We start from the raw sequence: 22,768 nt of genomic DNA on the forward strand, positions 1-22,768 counted from the left end.
AGCTTGATTGTTGCAATGAGACACATAATCCACAATAGTTGCCACAGCATCTTATCTGCATCTATTACATTAACGATGGCAATTACAACGGGTGTGCGTTGTTCGGGTGTTATTAACGGGTGTGCGTTGTTGCACACACACACGCACGCACACACACAACACACACACACGCACGCACGCACGCACGCACACACACACACACAGTGTTTCCCAGCAGCTCTGAATCATTTCCACAATGATACTGCCGGTCAGATCAACACAGGTGTCCTTCAGCAAGCATTCATCCACTTGATGTATGATAATTACTCATAATAGATTGTGTTATTCCCAGTGATGACTAAGACGTTTTACAACATACCCGCAGTCAGTACAAAAATAAAGTTTAGAACACCATAAATCAACAACAGATGTTTACTCAAGAGATGCTGTCTCATGTGCCTGCTGATTCCTTGTAAAAACTTTTCATTAGTCGTCATTAGTTCTTTCACCTGCTCTGGTTATCTCTGGTTAAGGACTCTAGTTGAGCAGTGTTTCACGCATCTTCTTTAGATGGACAACCTTGTTATTGTCTCATTAAATACTGACATTTACGTTACATTTATTTGTCCAACAATGTATCCACTTGACTTGATCTTCTGTCTACAAAATGAACCGTATGTAGGAATATCAAGAGTTTTTGAAATGTCACACAAAAATGTTTTTATAAAGTGTTCTACCTGGATACTGAATTCAAATACATCATGAAGTCATGTGAAAACAAAACTTAAAATAATGCATACGGTACTGTTCAGTAGGCTACTCGGTTATGCAGTATTCCTTTCATTTTCAGTTGAGTTTATTCATCTTTGGGAATGAGGATTTAATAATAAATGAAATGGGTAGTTTTTTGAGCAATGTTGAATCATGATAGATGAGTCAGGTCTCGAGTTCACTGCTGTTACTGTGAGCTTTGTTATTGCTTATTGTGCTGTAGATGTTATACTTCAGACTGCTTTGAAGTATGATGACACATACAGTAACATGAGCTACCATCTGTCCAGACTGCCGGTTGAAATACAAGTCTGAATATCCTTCCACTAATGTCACCGTCAGACAAAAGCTCCTATTTTCTACTGCATTTTTTATTATTAAAGCGCCACTTCAACAGTTTCCCAAATCCATAGAACAACATATTTATGTACAAAAATAAATTATTTAATAATCAATAACACATTGTTTTATGCAAAATTTATGCAGATGTCAAAATAAAAAAATTGTGTCATGTGTAATAGGAGCAAGACATAACTCTAGTCCTCCATCTGCTGGTAAAAATGCATAAAACAATCATTCACCACATGTTGAGTCATGGTGAGAACAAAAGTTGCATTTTTCTTGGCTCACATTTGGTCTTGTGACTAAACAATGCCAGTATATTTAATTTAGTTATGAACTATATGAAAATGGGTAATACTTTACATTAAGGTACCCTTTATAAAGCATTTATAAATGTGTTTTAAAATGATTAATAAGTCATTTACAAATGCATTATAAAGCGGTTATAACTGCATAAATAAAAAATAGGGATTCTAACGAAATACCTGCCAAATAGTGAGTAGGTATAAGAAAAACAATATAACACCCTACAGTGTCCAGTCTGACACCCTATATTGCAAACAACATCAAGATAATTATGAATCGGTTTTCGAGTCAAAAAAAATATGAATAAGTACATTTTTTAGGCATTTATAACATGCGAGTTAAAATGGCTCAGTATTTGGCAGGTACTTCGTTAGAATCCCTCTTTTTATTCATGCAGTTATAACTGCTTCATAATGCATTTGTAAATGACTTATTTATCATTAATGAACATTTATATAAATTATTTATAAAGGGTACCTTAATGTAAAGTGTTATCATAAAAACAGAACTCCGAACAATATTAAAAAATGTTCATGTAAATAATATGTAAATAATGACAGAGCTTTGATTATTTTGAGAATTCAGAGAATTGATTTTTTTATTATTATTAATGCTAAATGATGTTGAATTTAATGTTAGCCTGCTGTGCTAGGATAAAGAGAGGTTGACAGGTCTAGAAGAAAAGGCACTTACAACAAACAAATACACGTCATATGTCAGACGGAAGAAAACGAACTGTTGTCAAAAAGCACAAACTATTGGATGCATTCCTATCGGAAATGAAGAAAAACTTACATGCAAACAAACAAATACAGACAAATAAATATGAGCACTGATTTTCTGCTATGAACGTGATTGTTACCTGATGTCGCTCTTCACACCACCTTCACTAAAGTTAGAAAAATAGCATAAATATATAAACCGAGCACGCACGCACATACAGCAAATACATAGACACATTGCAAGAGTTCACACACATCTCTCATTTCTTAAGATGAACTCTATTACTATATATTAAAAAACCTTTTAGGAAAAATAGCTTTTTATAAAATGCACACATGATAAAATCAGCGCCAGATTTGCAAGCAAATCCTTTGTTAAGTGCTTCAAATCTCCTTCAAATCTCATCATGACACATCTGAGCCTTTAAAAGTACGCAAACTCTATTTCTACAAAAAATCAAGTGATATCATTGGTTGGCTGATTATTTCGATTTTTTTCATAAAAGCTTATCGGCCTGTGAAGAACGGGAACTCTGTATGTGTGTTTGTAAGTTGCTTTGGGTAAAAGCGTCTCCTAAATGAAATAACAATCTGTTACATTTTCAGTTTCTCTAACTTTGTGGTAAAAAAACAAATTTATTAATGTGAAGAGCTGCGGTCATTGGCCACATCCTGCAAGCGTCTCAGAAGGGCCGTCTGGTTCTCCTGACAAAGTCTCTTGGCGGGAGACTGCTGGTCTTCCTCAAGAGCGATGGTTCGCTTCTTAGTGGGCGTCTCGCCTGTCCGGATCATAACGTTGATCTCTCGCAGGCGCTGAGGAGGAATATGAAAGGTACAATTTTGTGTAAATCTGATGAAGCAACAGAATTGAAAATTGTAGTTGTTGGGATGTTGTCACTATGGTTGCTTCCTGTTGTTATTAGCCAAGATATGAAGTGTTGCTAATGTCTCATGTTTTGAGGACTGCGTTTTATGATCTAAATATAATCAGAACAGGAAATGTTTTACACTGTTGTTCTGTTAGCTTACATTAGATGGGCTAGAGCTGATGTAGTAGAAGATCTTGTCTCGAGGTGGAACAGGACTGGGGCTCTTGTGAGGAGATATGTAGATGGAGTGATTGTGGGAGAGGAGGACCCGGCGTGGAGAGCCAATCCGAAGTGATGGATACGGACACAGGGGAGGAGCTTCAGCCTGCAAACACACAATTATACAAGTGGATTGTAATATTATCTGAGGAAAACGTATTATTTGAAAAAGAATTGGATGACCAAAGCAGACCAGATAAAAATTGTTAAATACGTTGAACACGTATTGATCACGTATTGTAAAATACGTAATGTAATGAATAAAATAAAAATAAAAAATAAAAAGTAATGTCAATAGTTGCAGTCACCCCATTTTTCGCTGAGTTGCCGGAGTAACGCAGAGCGAACTGTTTGATCTGTTTGATGTAGACGTGGTTGTAGAAACGGATGAGGTCTCCTCTCTCCTCTTCTTGCTCTTGGGCTGCGAGGGCCCTCGTCGGGGTAGAAGGGCCGCTGCTGGGATGGGGAATGGGAAGAGTGCTGCTGGATCGCACGGACACAGGACTGCTCTCACCGCTTGCTGTAAACCAGAAAAACATGCAATCCATTTTTACTAAACACACAAAAATTGTAACCTACAATGGTTAATGTATAAAATCTGTGTTAACCACCTTGTTCTTGCGCTCCCTCTGTGGGCGAGCTCTGTCTGTGTGTGATTTCACTGTTCCCTGAGTGACGTCTCTTCCTCGCCATGATCAACACACTCCTGTACACCTGAGATGACATCATCACCTCCATTAATATCACCGCATTATCATCTTCATCCGCATCTCGCGTGAAATGAGGTCATACTTACGCTGCTTTTGGCTTGAGGTTGAGATCTGTAGCACTTCATGATGTTCTGAAAGGACTTGTCCTCTTTAGTAACCTAAACAACAATCATAAAGTTAAAGGAAATGCTTTATGGAGAACTTGAGAGAACTTTATTATAATGTAATTACAACCATCTCAATACATCTGACTTCCCACAAGCCCGAAGATCCATAAACTACACCAGTGCATGCAACATAATACAAAATACTAAAACTATAACTTTTGTACATGGTAAATGTTTGGCTGTAATCAGTGTTGGGTGTAACTAGTTACTAAGTATTTAGTAACTCTAATTTAATTACTTTCCCTTTGAAAAAGTAAAGTAAGGGATTACTCTATTTTTTTCAGTAATTTAATTACAGTTACTTCTGATGTAATTAAACTAAATACTTTGTGTAATACTTTTACTTTAAAATCTGTGCTAATTCTCACATTTGTAATACTTCGGTCAGTTAATAATACTAATTTATGTAGTTTTATATCATTTTTAGATTTCATTAAAAGAGCCGTTTTATGTCTATCCCTGAATCACTTAACTAATCAAAGTTGATATAGGATATAGAAAGTAATTAGTAATAAGTAATTAAATACTTTTTGGAGAAAGTAATTTGTACTGTAATCTAATTACACTATTGAATATGTAATTGGTAACTAGTAATTGATTACATTTTCTGAGTAACTTGCCCAACACTGGCTGTAATACCTTAGTCATGACATAGATGGCACACATGAGCAGCTGGTCTAGATGGCGGTCCATCATGAGGTCAGTGCAGTGCACAAGTGAATACTCGAAACACGTCCAGATCTTCCTGCGCAGGTCTGTACTGATATCCAGTTTAGCGCACAGGTCTCTGAGACGCACACTGGCAAGGTGATACACCTGCCGGAGTCGATGCCGTAGTTTTTGGTTAAAGTCATTTAAACAATATAGAAATAAACATGGATGATCTTTCTACCTTGCGGAAGAACAGACAAAGCGACCCGGTCTTCTGTGTGCGGCTTGTGGGCGTCCCTTGCTGAGGGCTCTTTCTGTCCTGTTTGGCAGGAGTGGCATTGTTCTGGATGGTCCTGGCAGGCGTGGCGGTCAGCTGTTGGGCGGTTAGGGTGCCCGTCATAGAATGGGTACTAAAGGTTGGCAGACCCCCCCCACTCTGACCTGTCACACTCACTTGCACTGGGATGAATGTTATACCACCACTCTCATTGGCTATACCTGCAAACATAGATGTTGAATCGATTTAAAGCAGTAGCAACTTATAAAATAAATATATAGCTTGAACTATATTTGTCAACATGAAACAGCATTCACAATAAATCATAACTTCCATAATGATTTATGTCAAAAACAATTTTTAACAAAGAAAAATAAAGGGTGGGTCTATCAGGAATTGAAAAATGACAAAAGGCATAAAAAAGAGTCCAAATGACTTGAAGTACCTTGGACGGGTATGGTGACCGTCTGGCCGTTGTTTGCAGTGACAGTAGCTGTTGCCATGGTGACCACAGTCTGTCCAGCCGGGATGGTGGTGACCAGAGAGGGCTGAGCCAGCTTGACAGGTTGGGCGGGATCAGAGGTCGTCTCTCCATCGACAAACAGCCGGCGTCGAGCAATGCCTGTAAGGGGCGAACTGTAACGCTCGTGGAGAGAGGTGGGGGACGGAGAAACTCCTGAGGAGGAATCAAACGAAAGATTTGAAGATTTAAAGACTTAAAACATTACACGTTGTTGGGTAAATGAGAAGATAGACTAAACTACAGTTCTGTCAGGTTCACTACCGTCAAAATGATTAACAATAAGCATACAGTTTAGATTGGCGATATGGTTCTGTACTGGGCAAAAACTCCCTGCCCACCCATGCAGCCAGCATGAATAAGAGCAGAGATAACCCCCCTTAGGGTAAACAGAACAAAACAACAGATGTCATTAGTTCCTTATGACATTTAAATGTAACACATCATGTTAAGCAATTGAGACTTATGAAAAGGAATAACAGAATTCGAGTCCCGATTGTAAATGCGAGGTGTAGTTGGGGATGGAGGAGGGTAATTTGCTACTGAGAAACCCGATAAGCTGCTGTTAGCTGAATGAATTTAAAAACCTGCCAGAACTAACGCTATACGCTAGATTTTTGTTTTTAGTATATTACCTTTCCCTGCCGTTGGGATGTTGGCACTGAATTCCCTCTTGTTTGAAGCTACTGTGTTATTTTCTAAATTGTCCTCCAGGTGTTGAGGAGGCATCACCTGTCATGCATATAAAACAGCTTCACACTTCCAACAATAGCTCTTTTTTGGATGGACATGAATGTGTTAAAACTTTTAAGGTTTAATCCGCCACTGAGCAGTTGTATTGTTCTGACCTCCTGGCAGGCAGGAACGCAGTTCTTGGCCTCTCGGATGCTGTCCCATAGCAGAGAATTTGCTTTCCATGCCAAATTTTCCAGTACCTGCTCCTCTACATGATTAAGATGCTTGACCACTTCCCGGAACAGACCCTCCTCAGCCCGGACCAGCACTTCAATAACCTTCAATAATAGTTGCAAAAAAATGGTTCAATAAACACACACAGAGGGATTTTAAGGCAATTTTCTATTTCTATTTTCATTCATTGTTCTGTGTTCATCTACCTTATAAAAGTGATAAGCGGGAAGGTCAAAGATCTGTAAGACTCGTGGGAATTCTCCAGGCGGTCGATACGAGAAGATGACGATCTCCAGACAGCAGGCGATCAACGAGCGGTGAAACACGTCCTGTTGTAGAATGCCCTGAGACACACAGTGTTATGTTTAGTAGACATTAAAGATACAAGATTAGTTATTAAATGCACCAATCACTGCTTACAGATCCATTCTTTTTTTTACTTACAGACAGATCCACGTCTCCCAGCCGTTTCTTCTCCTGGTTGATTATTGCTTCCAGTGATTTGTAATATAAAGCTTCAGCCAGACAGAAATACTTTATTGCGACATCTGCCGTATATAACCAAAACAGATATTAGTGTCTGAACAGTGCCAAAAACGACAAATATTAAAAAAATTTAATTATAATAAAATATGACAGAACTTGCACACCTCTTGCCAGACAGTTGTTATCTTCACCTTTTCCTTCATAATTCTGAAGATAAGTCTCTGACATCTCCTTCAGTCTGGCTGCTATTGACTCACTGGGGTCTCTCCCACAAGATCTGATTTAATTTGAATAAAAAACACCTGTGAATTTAGTGCATTTTCACTGCAATCTAAGTTCAGTGCATTCACTGAATTCACATTTTACTGCAATCATTGGTTGTATCACAAATCATTTTAATCCTTAAAATCAGATTTTATTGGTGCAGTTTATATTATTTTAGTGAAAATGTGGCTCACTGCTGTCAATGGCCTCACATTTTATCGGAAATATTGGCCTTACCAGTGACTGGAATAAAAGCAACAACTGTGATGGCATTGATTCAAGTCAAATGTGATGGGAGTGACCGCAGCCAATTGTGATTCCAGTGAATTGTGATAACAGTGGTTGCAGTGACTTGTGACAACAGTGTTTCCAGTGAATTGTAATGGCAGTGAAGTGTGATGACAGTGATTCCAGTGAATTGTGATGGAAGTGATCCCAGTGAAAATCTATGCAAGTGATTGTGATGGCAGTGATTCCAGTGAAAATCTATGCCAGTGATTGTGATGGCAGTGATTCCAGTGAATTGTAATTGCAATGAAATGTGATGGCAGTGATTCTAGTGAATTGTAAATTGTGATTTCAGTTAATTGTGTTGGCAGTGATTCAAGGAGTAGTTCACATTCAAAATGAAAATTCTGTCATCATTTACTCACCCTCTTGTCATTTCAAACCTGTATGGCTTTCTTTGAAGGTAAATGTGATTCAGTGATTCCAGTGAAATGTGATTTCAGCGAATTGTAATGGCAGTAACTGAATGAATTGTGATGGCAGTGATTGAAGCGAATTGTGATGACAGTGATTGCAGTCAAAAGTTTGTACTTAAGAAACTAACTTGAAATGGGATTACCTGAATGTGTCTCTAAGTCTCATGCTGGGTCTGTATTTCAATCCTGTCAGCAGAGTGTGCAGGCGGCCCACACTCTGCATCGCCGTGGATACGGGGGTACCGATGCTGCTGTCTGGAACGTACCTCCTTCCTGTGAGTGGAGTGGAAACCCTAAGAGCCTGGGAAACAAACACATCAGACAACATCATTATTGTTCATGAAAACAAACAGATAGTTAGAAATGTAGTTCATGTGTATTTTATTTTTGTGTTTAGGTTACACGTACTGTCAGAGAGTTCTGAAGGGTGTTGGCTGATCGCTCCTGGTTCTCTATACCCTCACATAAACAGGTTCCGGGGGTACCAACGTCTTCTCTGGCTGCCTCTCCTACAAATATTCTCTCATCCAGAGAACCGGATGATAACACATGTTCCTCGTACACTCGGTTCAGAGATGACCTTGAAATAAAGAGGAAAGAAACAAGAGATTTAGGAGGAACATCTAAACATCTTTATGTCGAGTGTGTTTGACTGCAAACAACTTACAGACTGTCACTGAAATTCACTGGCTCAAAGAATCCTGTCAGCGTGTCTTCTTTCCCTTTTAAAATCTGTTCACAGGGAAAAGGTATTTGATTTACAGGAATTTGTTTACCATTAAAAAAGTTTCAGAGAGCAAAATAAAGCCTTTAATGAGTTTGGAGGATGTATAGTAATTACATAGATGTCTATTGTGAGCTATTTGAGGCACCTTGCGTTCAAAGAGTTTTTTGATGAAGGGCTTCCAGAAATGCTCCTTCACTCCTTTGGCCTCCAGCACCAGACCATCATGAAGTTCACACAACTGCTCAATGAAACATAATGAACCCGGGCCTGGTTTATAATCCTTACTGCTAAAATCCTCCGGCAGTGCTGAGGACAGACAGACACACACCAACACTCTGTTATCTAATACAGTCTGGACTGAAGAAGTGATTTGTTCTGGGTTTTATGAAGGATGTGAAGGCACCTTTAAAAGAGGGGTTAAGCAGATCTTTACGACTCGAACACAGCAGTGAGTTGCAGTAAACCAGATCCAGAGCAGACAAGAGCAGATGATACGAGTTCACCAGATCATCACTGATCATAGGGAAGTTTCCTACACCAAAAAATGAAAAAAGGTGATGGAGTAAAGTCAAATTCACTAATCTCTGCCCAATCTCCCAGTTTGGAATTTGAATCGATTTACTGTTGTTACCGCTTGCGTTAAGTTTACTATTTCTGGAAATCAGCAGCATGCCACTGATAATATGTACCGAACCTACAATATATAAAAAAATAGATTTTTATTATAGAAAAGTGTTTCATAACATGAAAAGGTTCTCTTGCATGACATCAGACAGTAAAACCCTTGTTGTTCCAGACTGAAAGCTTCATTTTAAGTAGTTGGGTTGGAACATGTTTCTTCAAATGAAGCTGTCAAAGAAAAACGAAACAATTGTTTTCAGCAGAAAAATCATATAAATCACGGTGACAGGCAGCCAGCTCTACCTCATCTAATTTACCAACAGGAAAAGTCTGCAAAAATGAAATGACGCTGTTAGGCCACAGTGTTTAGATTTATTATTTCCTGTTTAATTCAGTTTACGAGTTTTAAGAGTTACCTGACTGTGCAACGCAAAGAAACCATTAGTCCTATATGTAATAACACTGCTATAACACAGCAAATTTATGTCAAAATGAAATTATAATGAATTATATTAACAAAATGCATATATTGTTGTGTTTACTGTGTTCTCCTAAAAAATAAAATCACAAAATACTTTAAAATCAAAATTAAAAGTTGCAGTGCAAAGATTGACATTTTCTGTTATCTCTTCCGTAAAAATGGAATTTCATATTTTCACCAAATTTTTGTTCAGTACAATGCCATTGGTTAAAAACACCAAATAAAATTTGCAATTCATCTTTTTAATTAATGACATAGCACCATAGTCATCATGAAGATAACCAACCCAGCTAACCAATGACATTTCTCAAAATCTACAGAACAAGGTATCCCACAATGCAATGCACTCTAATTGACCTGAACCAAAAATGAACCAAAAAGAATATAAACCACAACATTTTTTAACATCCCCATCCTGTCTTATTATTTGATTGGTCTGTCAAGAGTTAAGGCATTTTACACTAAATTTGATTAAAACACCAAACGCATTTCTTAAGATGATAACTGGACTCCACTCACAGAGTTAAAAATGCACCTAATAAGGTCATGTGATAATGTAGCATACTACCGTATGAAGCATTCGTCATTTGCGGTTTCACGTATTAATTTAATGATAAAACTAACAGGCTGCTATGAGAACTATTGGCAATTGACTATGTAAAAATGACAAGGCCTTTAATGTGTTCCCTTTCTCATTGAAAAATCAGGAAAGAAAAAAACATGTCAAACCACATCACCAGTTTTTAAAAGGCAGACAGTTTCCTAATAACAAGCACAGAAATGCTGATAACATGCACATACAGTAAATATCTATTTATGTACAGTACTTACCCAGAAATCGATAGCCTGTCCTCTATACCTCTAACTATACAAGTATTTTTATTTTCGTGTTGATATAAATTGTCAAGTTAAATTGAATTAAGTTAATCTGCATTTAGTACTTACATGCAATTTCTCCTTAAATTCCCCAACACTGTGACAACCATAGACAATCACAGAGTATCCTTACACCATGAGCTGCAGAATGAATAATTTTTCTGCAGGACATGATGTAAAGGGACACAGATCGGCCCCAGACAAGCCCTGACTTGTCATCTGGGCTGGTTGCTATGATAAGTGACGCTTGTTACACATGAGGAAATAATGCGCTCAGCCAGCATGTGCTCTGCTGATTTCTGCTTTATTAAAGCAATGACTTCTCTAGTGTGTGGAGCTTGCAAAGACAGCCATTGCTATTACTATTGCTCCTACGCTTGTACATTAAGTTATGGGCTCATTAAAAGTACATTCAGAAAGCACTCAAAAAATAAAGACATTTAAAAATACATTTAACATGATGTACTCACTTTCTATGGAGCCCATTTGTTGAGATCTCATGACCACCTTAATGCTGCTCACTTTATCTCAGCAACCCTCCTATTATTGGCCCATTTTCTTGAATTTATCACAGCGGATTTCAACAATGACATCACTAACTTACAACATTCACATGATGCTGCATCCATGCCACCTAGCAACCATTCAGAACACCCTAGCAACTGCGCAGCAATACCCTGGCAACCACCCATTGGCGTCTGTGGTTGAGTGTAGAAGTGGTTTAATAAACAAATCTAAAATAAAACTAAACAAACAAATCTGTTCATATTTTATGAAATATCAACACAATGTTTTTAACTACTGCAAAAATAATAAATAATAAAAACTATCAGTTTGGACTAAATTTCATTGGTTAAAACAGTACTCAACAATGCCCACAAAAATAAACCCTTCCAACAAATAAATACCAAATTCACCATCAAACAAACATCACAAATTTCAATGTCGGATCATATGCATGAAAATCTGCTGGCTGTGTCCCCAGTGGCATTGGACTGAGTCAAACATGCCTGCACAGGCCCAAATAATGAGCACATGATCACATGATCAAGCTATCTGCACGCCCAGCCAATCACCGCCCGTCTTTATGTTTGACACACCGCATGGCTTATAACCTTCTTGGCAGTCTGGCAATTCACAGGAGGAACAAACCTATCAAACACTGCTCCGCCTCCCCCACCTCCTCCTTATAAAGTAATCTGTTCGGCTCTAATTTTCTCTCTAATTTAGTCAAGAATATATTGTGGCTGTTTTTGGTGCAAGAAACCTTGATTAGCATTGCTAAGGGGAGTTCAGAAAAATGCAACAAAATGCCTAGGTACCTTTAGCATGTACGAACAGGACCCAGCAGAAGTTGAAGACCTCGGTGACGGTGCAGGGATGCCGTCTGAGGACACGAAATATAAATCAGTCCAAAACTATTATAAACAACAAACTTAAAGCCAAGAGCTCAGAATATAACCTTTCACGCATTTCTTTCATCCTTCAGGGGTTTTTGTTTTGTTAAATGTAAATATTAATATGTTTAAGCTATGTTTCTGTCAATTATGTTTTTTTGTTTGCAATGTTTAACCATTTTAAAATGTTCTTATTTATAAACCTGTAATTTATGAAATCTCAAATCCAAATGCATAAATATTGTTTGGATCTTGCATTATTTGCATCTAATTTATATTATTTGCCTCAGACAATTATTTAGCAACCATAAATATGATGCTACTGTATATGGAAGGTATGGCTAACGTTAATGACAAAATACCCATAATGCATTTCCTTTAGTGAAAGGGTTTAGTTCAAGTACCTCTGCTTCCTGCCCCTGTGCGTTCTGGGTAATTCTTCAGTTGGCGTCTTAAAGATGTCTTTGAAAATAGGCACATATTTCTTAAAGATGACGGCTGTTACAGTGAAGTTTCTCTCGAGTTTCTCAGTGCTCTGCTGGAACTCCTCGGGCAGGTTGGCCATATCCTGCCATTTCTTCATTTTATTAAAAAACTCAATCAAACTGAAAAGTAAAAAAAACACTTATTTATCCAAGGACACAACAACTGTTAGGAGCCCTAACAGTATGTTCAGAATACATTTGCTACTTTACTATGTCTGCAAAGTGCAGTACACAAAGTTTTCTTCTAGAATTGTATCTAATCAATACTAAAGCTATAGCTCAAAAATGGTCTTGGAATGACTAACAACTTACAGTATGTACGGTATTACTTCATTACAGAAGTCTATTGTCTCTAGTGAACAAGCCGTATGATGGTAAAAGCTCATTGGTGAAATTAGTTCAGCTCTCAGGATGCACAGCTGATCTTGTTGTCTTGGGAACAACACAACATCTGGCTGTTTGTGTGTCTGACATTAAACTGTAAACTGGCGGCCGGTCAATAGAGGGCGCTGGGGCGCCGCCCCCTTAAAGTTAGCCAGAGAAGAAAGCTACTTTAACATGCCAACAATAAGTTTAATATATATATCGCAAATTAATAATGTAATAAAATAATTTAGTCGTACTATTCCACCGTTAGTCATATTATCATTTATTAAAAAAAATCTAAAAATCAAAAGTGTATTTTGTTCATATGTGTGTTCGGGGCGCCGGACAAACGAGTGTGTATGTAGGCACGAACATTTTTGAAAAGCATGTGATTTGAGGCTGAGCTCTAATTGGCTTGTTTCAAATCGTCCTTGGGGCGCCCCAAACCCTCCCAGTTTTGTTGTAAGCGAATCAATATTGTTTTTATATTTTTGGCCTCATGTGATTGGACCGTTCTTAACGCCTCTCATTACCGCTCAGCAGATTGTCATTTGACTGACAGTTACTGATTAACGTGGAAGCAAGCGAAATTATCTCGAGATGAAAGAAAATTCGGTTTTATCTTTACAAGAATACCCGTTCCAAAGGCGTTCGGATGAAGAAAAAAAACGAATCAAGGAGCTTGGACTAGATCGACCCAACTTGCAAATTCAGCAGCAGTCAAGTGATCGCGGTCGATCTTACACTCAGTGCTTTTCCGGCACTTCTTATGGAAAACGGAGTTGGCTAGCTGGATGCGATGTAAGTCATGCCTTTTATTGTTTTCCCTGTTTGCTGTTTCAAAGTCTTGGCACCGAAACGTTGTGGACAACAACAGGGGTTTGCGATTTAAAACATCTCTCTGATAACTGCAAGCGACATGAAAGTAGCCGCAGCCATCTTGACAACGCTATGAGGCTCCAGTTTTTTGGGAAGCTTAGCATTGCTGAACAGCTAGATGAAGGCTACAGGATTGTCATTAGAAGGCATAATGAAGAGGTCACAAAAAATCGAATAATAGACTGTGTCAAATTTTGTGGCGCATTTGAGCTGGCTTTGCGTGGCCACAATGAGAGCGAGAGCTCAGATAGCCCCGGGATATTCCGTGGCTTGGTCGACTTTGTTGCTTCTCTTGATGGTATTCCGTGGCTTGGTCGACTTTGTTGCTTCTCTTGATGGAGTTTTGAAAGAGCACGTCGAGAATGCCTCTTGTGTTTAAGGGAACTTCGAAAACCGTGCAGAACGAGCTGTTGGACTGTATGTTGTCTGTAATGAGGGAACACATAATCCAAGAAGCACAAAACAGCGATTTTTTATCAATCCAGGCCGACGAGACCACCGATATTGCCACACTAAGCGCATTTCCATCACTCTGGTTTTATTCGCATTTTGAAGTTTCGCATCAGAAACGAGTGATGGAAACGCCAAATTTCGAATTAAAAATCCTTAATTCGCAAAAAGTTTTTACGCTCGCTTGATGTGGTTTTTCATTTTTCGAAAAAGGGTTAATGCGAATAATGGGAGATGGAAACGCATTTGCCGAATAAATTCCTCCAAAAAGTCACGTAATTGCACTATGAGACGGCGTAACCTGAATAACTAGAGTAATGACCAGTAGGGGTAAAATCTTTGCGTGTCAGGTGGCACCTTCCTCGCGACCCGTCACTCCTGCCTCGCTGCCTGTCTCTGTTTTATGTGCCTGCCTCGGGACCTGTCACTGCTTTATTCACATGTTACACTGCCTGTCACTGTTTTATTCACATGTTACGCTACCTGTCACTGTTTTATGTGCCTGCCTCGCGATCAGTCACTGTTTTATTCACCTGCCTCGCAACCAGTCACTGTTTTATTCACCTGTCACGCAACACGTCGCAGTTTTATTCGCATGTTACACTGCCTGTCACTGTTTTATTCACCTGCCTCGCGACCAGTCAATGTTGTATTCACCTGCCTCGCGATCAGTCACTGTTTTATTCACCTGCCTCGCGACCAGTCACTGTTTTATTCGCCTGTCACGCAACCCGTCGCAGTTTTATTCACGTTACACTGCCTGTCACTGTTTTATTCACCTGCCTCGCGACCAGTCACTGTTTTATTCACCTGTCAAGCAACCCGTCGCAGTTTTATTCGCATGTTACACTGCCTATTATTTGCCTTTTGATACCCTTTCTACAATGACATGTTTGTGCATTTGCTTTATTAATAATGTTTGACATGTTGGCAGACTTCAAATATATAGTACATGTTAGCAGACTAATATATGTACAATTATTAAAATGATTGCTTTTTAACAGACAGAGGCAATAATAGAAAGAGTGTATGAAGTCACACAACTGGCTAGAGATTCCATGGAGAATACGTCCTACACTCTGGACGTTATACCCCTGAGGTAAACATAATGATACTGTTAACACTTCTACACAATATATAGGACAATGGCATTTAATGCACTTTGCACAATTTAAAACTGTCCAATATTTTTCAAAAAGGTATCCCTTATTATTCTCCACAAGACTGAGGGCTTTCACAGGTACCAGGGAGAAATGGCATTACAGTCAAACATTTCTTTGGAGTAAGTCTTCCTTTTCTGTTGTTATTCCTTTCTGGCTAACATATTTATGAAATGCTTATTTAAGTGTACTATTTGCCTTTTACAGGGTGCAATGTACTAATCCACCATGGTTCTAATTGAACGTCAGCAAGAATCTTTTCCCAACCCTTTTTGAGGAGATGGGATTTCATAAATAGGTTTCATGTTACATATGTAAATTGTTATGTAAGACATGTAAAATATTATAGTATCATTGTATGTTATTGCTGTAACAATATAAATAACTTGACTGTAATTTTAAATAAATACACCCTGTGGGGGAAGTTGTTGAGATTCACTGGGGGGACTAAGATAGTCAAACACAATAAATATATATACTTTTTTAAACATTACATGTATATAACATTTGTAATATACTTTTGCTTGCTATTAAAAGTTTTTTTTCCATACTGGCTGTGTACACCACCAAACATGTTGAAATGATATTAAGCACTTTAAACTAATTTTATGTAGTAATTGGTTTTATAATTTTTATCTAATACATTTAGCTTTAAGGAAACCGTATTTATATATCATATTTTAATACAGGAAAGCAGCCCAAAGTGATGAACGCAAGGATAATAACACAGCGAAATAAATAGCATAAACAACATAAAAATAAGACTTTAAATGCTGTTTAAAAAAGCTCTTAAAGAAAATACTATATGGCGCATTCGTTGTCAAAATACAAAAGTGCGCATGCGTGTTATAACATCATCGCGCTACAGGCAGGGACCTTAAACAGTGACAGGAAGTGAAGCAGGAGTGAGTGGTCTCCTGGCGGGCACGTAAAACAGCGACTTGGTCGCGAGGCAGGCATGTAAAACAGCGACTGGTCGCGAGGCAGGCACGTAAAACAGCGACTGGTCGCGAGGCAGGCACGTAAAACAGTGACAGGAAGAGAGGCAGGAGTGACGGGTCGCGAGGCAGGTTCCACCTGACACGCAAAGATTTTACCCCCTCTCTAATGATCTTGTTACACAGCATCAGAAATGTTGTGATGGTCATTCTTAAATGCCTGAGCAAAGTCGTCAAGTATTTTTGTAATTAGCTCTTAGAACTGTCACAACTGTGTTTCCCAAACAGCAGGCATCCACAAAAGCACCGCATTTATTGTGTTTCTTAGTCGTCTGCTTGCGCAAGTATTATTGTATATGAAAATCATTATATTCAGTGGCTTCTCTTACTTTTCTTACTGATATTAGTGGCAGTTTATTAGTGTCATGGCTCTGCTTCCTTAGTCATGTTTTTCTTGGTCCTGTAGCAGAGCCATGACAAAGTCTTTGGTTATGTGTGGAGAGAAACATATTATTGTCCGTTTGACAATAATATACGTTCTCTCCAGTGTCTTGTCATTGGCCCCATTCCTCTCGTTTCCTTGTGATCTTTCCCTGAGTGTTTAATGTCCCACACCTGCCCCGTGTAATTATCCCTCGTTTGTCTTACCTATATATACCCTCTTGTTTTTTTGTCCTGTGCTCGTGGATTGTACTGTGTTCGTTCGATGTGTGCTTTAAGTTCGTGCTGTTCTTACTTATTCTCGTGTCTTGCTCTTACTTAGTCTCGTGTCTTGCTCTTGTTCCTGTTCCCTGTCTAGTGGTTGTATTTGTTATTGTATTATTCTTATTATTTTTTGATTTTGTTTCTTCTTGCCCCCTTGTGGGAAGTTTTTGTTTTGTGGTATTAGTCTCAGTTTAGTTTTTCCCCATTGTGGGTGTTTTAGTTTCTGTTTTTGTTCTTTGTCTTAAATAAAGTATTTTTGTTAACCCCTTCACTGCCTGCCTGCGCTTGGGTTCTTCTGCCAGTCCGTGACAGAATACACGAGCCACCACCGAACCCAGCAGGCATGGAGTCGGACGAGGCGTACAGGAGCCGCCAGGCTCACGTCCTGTTCGGCTTCCGCCAGAGGGGGACCCCTGTGAAGGACTTCGCCATGGACTTCCTGTCCACCGCGCGCTACTCGGGGTTCACCGAGGCAGAGTTGAAGGTAATCTTCAACAGCTGCCTCGATGAACCCTTCGAGCCAGCTGAGATGCGCCGGTTGAGACACCTGGGCTTCGCGGACCAGGTCGAACTCGCTGATGAATCGTGAGGAGCCCAGGGGAATGTCCATGGCGGAGCCTCTCACGGGACTGGCGGCTATCCCCGAGGAGAGTCCCTTGCAGGATCGGGGTTGTGGGCATTGCACGCCATCCCCCTCACTCTCGGCAGCCTCTCCACCGTCCACCAGCCTCGTGGGCAAGCGGGGAGGCGAGCGTCCTGGGGAACCACCTCCGAGGAGTCCCAGCCGGAGCCAGCCTTCCGTATACCTCCTTCCATCACCCGACCACCAGCCGGGTGGCTAGGCGGAAGAAGAAGAGGCAACGGCGGGCAGCGTGGTCTCCAACGGCAGCCGGCACCAGTCCGGTGCAGCCGGCACAGTCCGGCAGCGTCCTGTCCGTGTCCAGTCCGGTGCAGCCGGCGTCACAGTGTCCGCAGCAGTGCGGTCCAGCCGACAGCCGGGTCCAGTCGTCCGTGGTGCAGCCTGTGTCCTAGTCTTTTGTCCAGTCTTGTTGTCTAGTCTTGTGCTCCAGTCCTTGTGTCCAGTCTTGTGTCCAGTCCTGTGTCCAGTCCGGTGATCCAGCCGGCGTCCAGTCCGGTGATCCAGCCGGCGTGCCAGTCCGGTGATCCAGCCGGCGTCCAGTCCGGGATCCGCAGGTCCAGTCCGGTGACCAGATGCGTCCAGTCCGGTGATCCAGCCGGCGTCCAGTCCGGTGATCCAGGCTTCCACCGGCGTCCAGTCCGGTGATCCAGCCGCTTAGCCGTCAAGCCTGTCCAGCCGGCCTTCCAGCCGGCGTCAAGCCCGTCACCGCCTTCCAGCCGGCGTCATAGCCCTGTCCAGCCGGCCTTCCAGCCGGCGTCAAGCCCTGTCCAGCCGGCCTTCCAGCCGGCGTCAAGCCCTGTCCAGCCGGCGTCAAGCCCTGTCCAGCCGGCCTTCCAGCCGGCGTCAAGCCCTGTCCAGCCGGCCTTCCAGCCGGGTCAGCCCGTCCAGCGGCCCCTGGGAAACTCCCAGGGCCAAGACTGTCCCCCCAGGACTCCCCCTAAGTCCCCCAGGACTCCGCGCCCTGAGCGCAGCCGGGGACTGGGACTTCTCCCCACCCCCATGGACTGCCCCCTATGGGCCCTTGTTTGTGCCCCACCCCCCCTCCCATGTTTGTTATTTTTGATTGTCCACCCCAACCCATTGTATTTTGTCTTGTTTGCCACTGATTTGTTCTTTTTTGTCTTGTCCTGTCTGTCTCCCAGTCTGTCTTGTCTCGTCCGTCTACCCTTGGTGAGCACCTGGAGGTGCTCATTAAAGGGGGGGCTTCTTCATGGCTCTGCTTCCTTAGTCATGTTTTTCTTGGTCCTGTAGCAGAGCCATGACAAAGTCTTTGGTTATGTGTGGAGAGAAACATATTATTGTCCGTTTGACAATAATATACGTTCTCTCCAGTGTCTTGTCATTGGCCCCATTCCTCTCGTTTCCTTGTGATCTTTCCCTGAGTGTTTAATGTCCCACACCTGCCCCGTGTAATTATCCCTCGTTTGTCTTACCTATATATACCCTCTTGTTTATTTGTCCTGTGCTCGTGGATTGTACTGTGTTCGTTCGATGTGTGCTTTAAGTTCGTGCTGTTCTTACTTACTCTCGTGTCTTGCTCTTACTTAGTCTCGTGTCTTGCTCTTGTTCCTGTTCCCTGTCTAGTGGTTGTATTTGTTATTGTATTATTCTTATTATTTTTTGATTTTGTTTCATCTTGCCCCCTCGTGGGAAGTTTTTGTTTTGTGGTATTAGTCTCAGTTTAGTTTTTCCCCATTGTGGGTGTTTTAGTTTCTGTTTTTGTTCTTTGTCTTAAATAAAGTATTTTTGTTAACCCCTTCACTGCCTGCCTGCGCTTGGGTTCTTCTGCCAGTCCGTGACAATTAGGAAGTGACGGTTGACTATTTGGATGGAAACGGTGCTTATTCGAAAATGTTTTATGCGATATTCCAATTTTGCGCATAAGCTAAATTCGCAACTTTGGATGGAAACCCGGCTACAGTGCCAACTTGTGCTTGTGCTGCGCTACATTGATGGCAAAAGCAACGTACAGGAGAGGTTTTTTGCTTTTATTCATCTGCATTCAACTACCGCTGATTCCATCGCTACAGCACTAAAAGAGCATCTTACTGTCATCCTTCGAGAGGATTAGAAGAGTAAACACATCTCCAAAGCCTATGATGGAGCCAGCGTGATGAGAGGTGCCACTGCAGGTGTTCAACCACTGCTATGTGCATCAGCTCAATCTAATAATGCAAAAGGCCACATCTCACATACCCAAAGTTAGAATTTTTTTTCTAACCTTGGAGGATTTGCTAGCTTTTTTTCAAGATCAAACAAGCGCACAGATGTTCTTGATAAAGTAGTTGCCCATAGACTACCAACATCAAGCAGTGTTAGATGGAACTTCCACAGCCGTGCCATCAATACAGTGTTTGAGCACAGAGAGGGTCTCATTCGCTGTTTTGAAACTATTTGAGACTCAGGTGACTTTGACCCTGTTACCACCAGAGAGGCAGGAGGCTTTGCCATGCTGCTGGTGGATCAGGATTTTAATTTTTTTCTGCAACTTTTCCACAACATCATGCCACACGTGGACATCCTCTATCCAGAAGAAGGACATAGATTCAGTCCACATTAAGGGGAGCATTCAGCAGTTCCAGCAGGACATACAGAAGATCAGGTAGCAGCTGTATTCCTTCTTTTGAATTTGATATCATTATTATTGTTATTAGTCATACATTTTCTTAATCCTTTGCAGAAATTCTCTCCATTCTCTGATTAACCAAAGCAGTGAAAAAAGCTATCAAAGGAAGCTATCAAAAAGAAAGTAAATATTAACAAGTTAAACGGCATGGTTTCATTTACCCTCTTTGGGTACTAAATGTGTTCTCATGTCTTTGAGTTTATACATTTTTTGCTTAAATATTGTAGCAAAGAGTAGATCCTTTGATATTGGGCTTTATTAAACTTTATGAAACTATACTACATTTATTTGCATATTTTACTACAAGTCAATCTATTTAACCATTTTCATAGTCTTTAAATTGTGATCTAAATAGATTTGTTATTCTTAGGTTTCCTCTAGTGGTGTGCCCTCTTTATCTGATTGATATGAAAATGGCTGATAATAAAAAATGCTATTAGCGCCCTAAGCATCAGAAGTTCATGAAACTTGGCATGTTTGTCTAGTCCATATGTATGAAGTTTGGATAAATCAGGGATTCAAACACTGAAACTGGTCTCCGTCTCTCTATTACTTAAAACTGATCATTTTAAATGTTGCAGTTGAAATTGACATTTTGTCGTCACTACATCATTTTTGTTTTTGTCCTTCACTCTGTAGGTCTGTGACACCATACTCCAACACACCATGGAACGGTTCTGCTTCACAAGCCACATCGTTAGTGCCACCTTGCTGCAAGCAGACAAGTTTGTACACAGTGGCATTTCCTGAAGATGCACTGAGTAGGACTTTGAAGGCCTATCCAGTGCTCAATGGGAGTAAGCTAAAGACAGAGCTTAGTCTCATCTACTTCAAGGAAGAGTTCAGAACCTGTTGTGGTGCTGTGGACCTACTTCAGCTGTTTAAGGAGAACAATCTTGAAGAAGTCTTTTCAGAGACTGTCACTCTCCTAAAGATCCTCATCACCACACCCATGACCACAGCAGAGGCTGAGAGGTGTTTCTCAACTTTGAAAAGAGTTAAGACTTTTCTGAGAAATAGCATGACCCAGGAGAGTCTAAATGCATTGGCCATGCTGTCAATGGAGAAGAGAATGGTGACTGAGATTATTGACTTTATCCAGAAGGTCATTGAGAAATTTGCAAGTCAGAAAGAAAGGAGAGCAAAATTTATTTTCAAATAGTGTTAATGGCCAATGATTAGGTAACTATAGTGTGTTGTGTTTTTTTTTAATGATTACCTTGATTACTTAATTACTGATAATAAACCCACATTCAATTCAAATTCACTGATTCATAGTACATTTATTTGCATGTATTAACATTGACTGTAATAATGATATGTCACCTGATTAATGGCTATTTATAGTCCTGCTTTACTGACAGTTGGATTTTCAGTTTGTTTGCACCCCCCCAAATATTTTTAGCACCAGCCTCCACTGCTGTTATATGACATCAATGTTCAGGATAATGTAATTATTGCTGACCTCTGTTTTGAACATTGTAGTATTCTGGTCAGCGACACATAATTTCCCTCTGCTGTGCCTTTACCGACTGTGGGCACTGAAGTCCTACAAGCCACATACAGAGCACATGCCAACCAGTGCAGCTCACTACCCTGAGAGACAGAGGAAGAAATCAAAGTAAAATGAAAGGTTTACGTAATATTCATATAAAATTTAAATTAAGTAATATTTTTAAGCACAAAAGGTGCATTTTTTACAAGATTGGTGTGCAGTACATTATTATGTGCATGTAAAAAACATTAAAAAAAATATTCTTTATAGTACATTTTGTATGGTAACATAAGCTCTTTTTCTTTGTAGTAGCTATAGTTTACTATAATAAAACATAGTTAATTTCCCTAGGGGAAACAATGTCCACTGATGACTTTACACACGCACATGACGTCACTGCCCCCTTCAAGCGCATTCTGCACTCATTTCAAATACATTTGCGCACTTTTAAGGTTCACTGCTCAAACGTGCGGTAAATACACATGTGTTAAAGCACATACTTTACACTCACAACATAAAAGTGATGCATGTAAATTCAAATGCGTACGCGAAGGAGCACACAAATTCATGTCTCGTGAAATCGGCCTAAATTTGCCTAGTCGTTATTAACGTTACCTCGAGAGTGTAATGTTTGCTAATGTTTTCATAACTCGTCCATGCGCTGTTACTCGACTCCTCGTCCATATTCAGAGCTCGACACAGATCTTCAAATGCATGTCTAGTTTTCTGCAATGTATTCTCCTCGTCGCTCATTTTGGGACTTTCGCGTGTAGCTTTACTTATGCGCGTAACCATAATCTTTAGTCGTGTAAAAAAGAAGTGCAGAAAAAAGCAGCTAGTAAATAAACCGGACGAAATAAGAGTATTTCATGACAGCGCGAGCTACTGTACAGTTCTGCACAGTGTAGCCATTTAAATGTCCTTTGACTGACAGCTCACTTCGGCTGTCTTTGAGTTACGCCAAGTGCGAACCGAAGCGAATAGGATAAGTGGATGCGCCGAGTACTTGACGTACCTACGAATGCG

At 40.4% G+C, this 22,768-nt stretch overlaps 1 protein-coding gene across 3 annotated transcripts; it reads right to left on the reverse strand.

Moving 5' to 3' along the window:
• Window positions 1–1,872: 1,872 nt before the first annotated feature.
• Window positions 1,873–22,687, reverse strand: rbl2 (retinoblastoma-like 2 (p130)). Of its 3 annotated transcripts, XM_057329655.1 has the most exons (22): window positions 22,358–22,687; window positions 21,713–21,843; window positions 12,403–12,603; window positions 11,924–11,988; window positions 9,027–9,155; window positions 8,769–8,929; window positions 8,564–8,628; window positions 8,305–8,476; window positions 8,040–8,197; window positions 7,093–7,205; window positions 6,887–6,990; window positions 6,649–6,786; window positions 6,382–6,546; window positions 6,169–6,265; window positions 5,459–5,689; window positions 4,978–5,234; window positions 4,725–4,901; window positions 4,005–4,076; window positions 3,820–3,922; window positions 3,517–3,728; window positions 3,150–3,314; window positions 1,873–2,933 (listed from the first exon to the last, which is right to left on the reverse strand). In XM_057329655.1, the coding sequence occupies exons 1-22, from the start codon at window positions 22,535–22,537 to the stop codon at window positions 2,760–2,762; spliced, it is 3,270 nt and encodes a 1,089-aa protein (XP_057185638.1). In that variant the 5' UTR covers window positions 22,538–22,687; the 3' UTR covers window positions 1,873–2,759. The 3 variants fall into 3 exon arrangements, with proteins under 3 accessions (XP_057185638.1, XP_057185640.1, XP_057185639.1); XM_057329657.1 differs by lacking the exons at window positions 11,924–11,988; window positions 12,403–12,603; window positions 22,358–22,687 and having other exon boundaries at window positions 1,875–2,933; window positions 21,713–21,735; XM_057329656.1 differs by lacking the exons at window positions 11,924–11,988; window positions 12,403–12,603; window positions 21,713–21,843; window positions 22,358–22,687 and adding an exon at window positions 10,671–11,895 and having other exon boundaries at window positions 1,875–2,933.
• Window positions 22,688–22,768: the final 81 nt, after the last annotated feature.

The sequence above is a fragment of the Triplophysa rosa genome, linkage group LG3 (assembly GCF_024868665.1).
Source record: "Triplophysa rosa linkage group LG3, Trosa_1v2, whole genome shotgun sequence".
Classification (NCBI taxonomy): domain Eukaryota; kingdom Metazoa; phylum Chordata; class Actinopteri; order Cypriniformes; family Nemacheilidae; genus Triplophysa; species Triplophysa rosa.

What these genes read in the sequence shown, in the direction of transcription:
- rbl2 (XM_057329655.1), bottom strand. Translation starts at nt 22,537, where the DNA reads ATGGTTACGCGCATAAGTAAAGCTACACGCGAAAGTCCCAAAATGAGC. An exon ending in CCTGTTCGTACATGCTAAAG is followed by an intron (nt 9,156 to 11,923) that starts GTACCTAGGCAT and finishes TTTTTGGTGTAG; the next exon opens with GAAACTTCCCTATGATCAGT. An exon ending in GGTCACCATACCCGTCCAAG is followed by an intron (nt 5,235 to 5,458) that starts GTACTTCAAGTC and finishes CTATGTTTGCAG; the next exon opens with GTATAGCCAATGAGAGTGGT.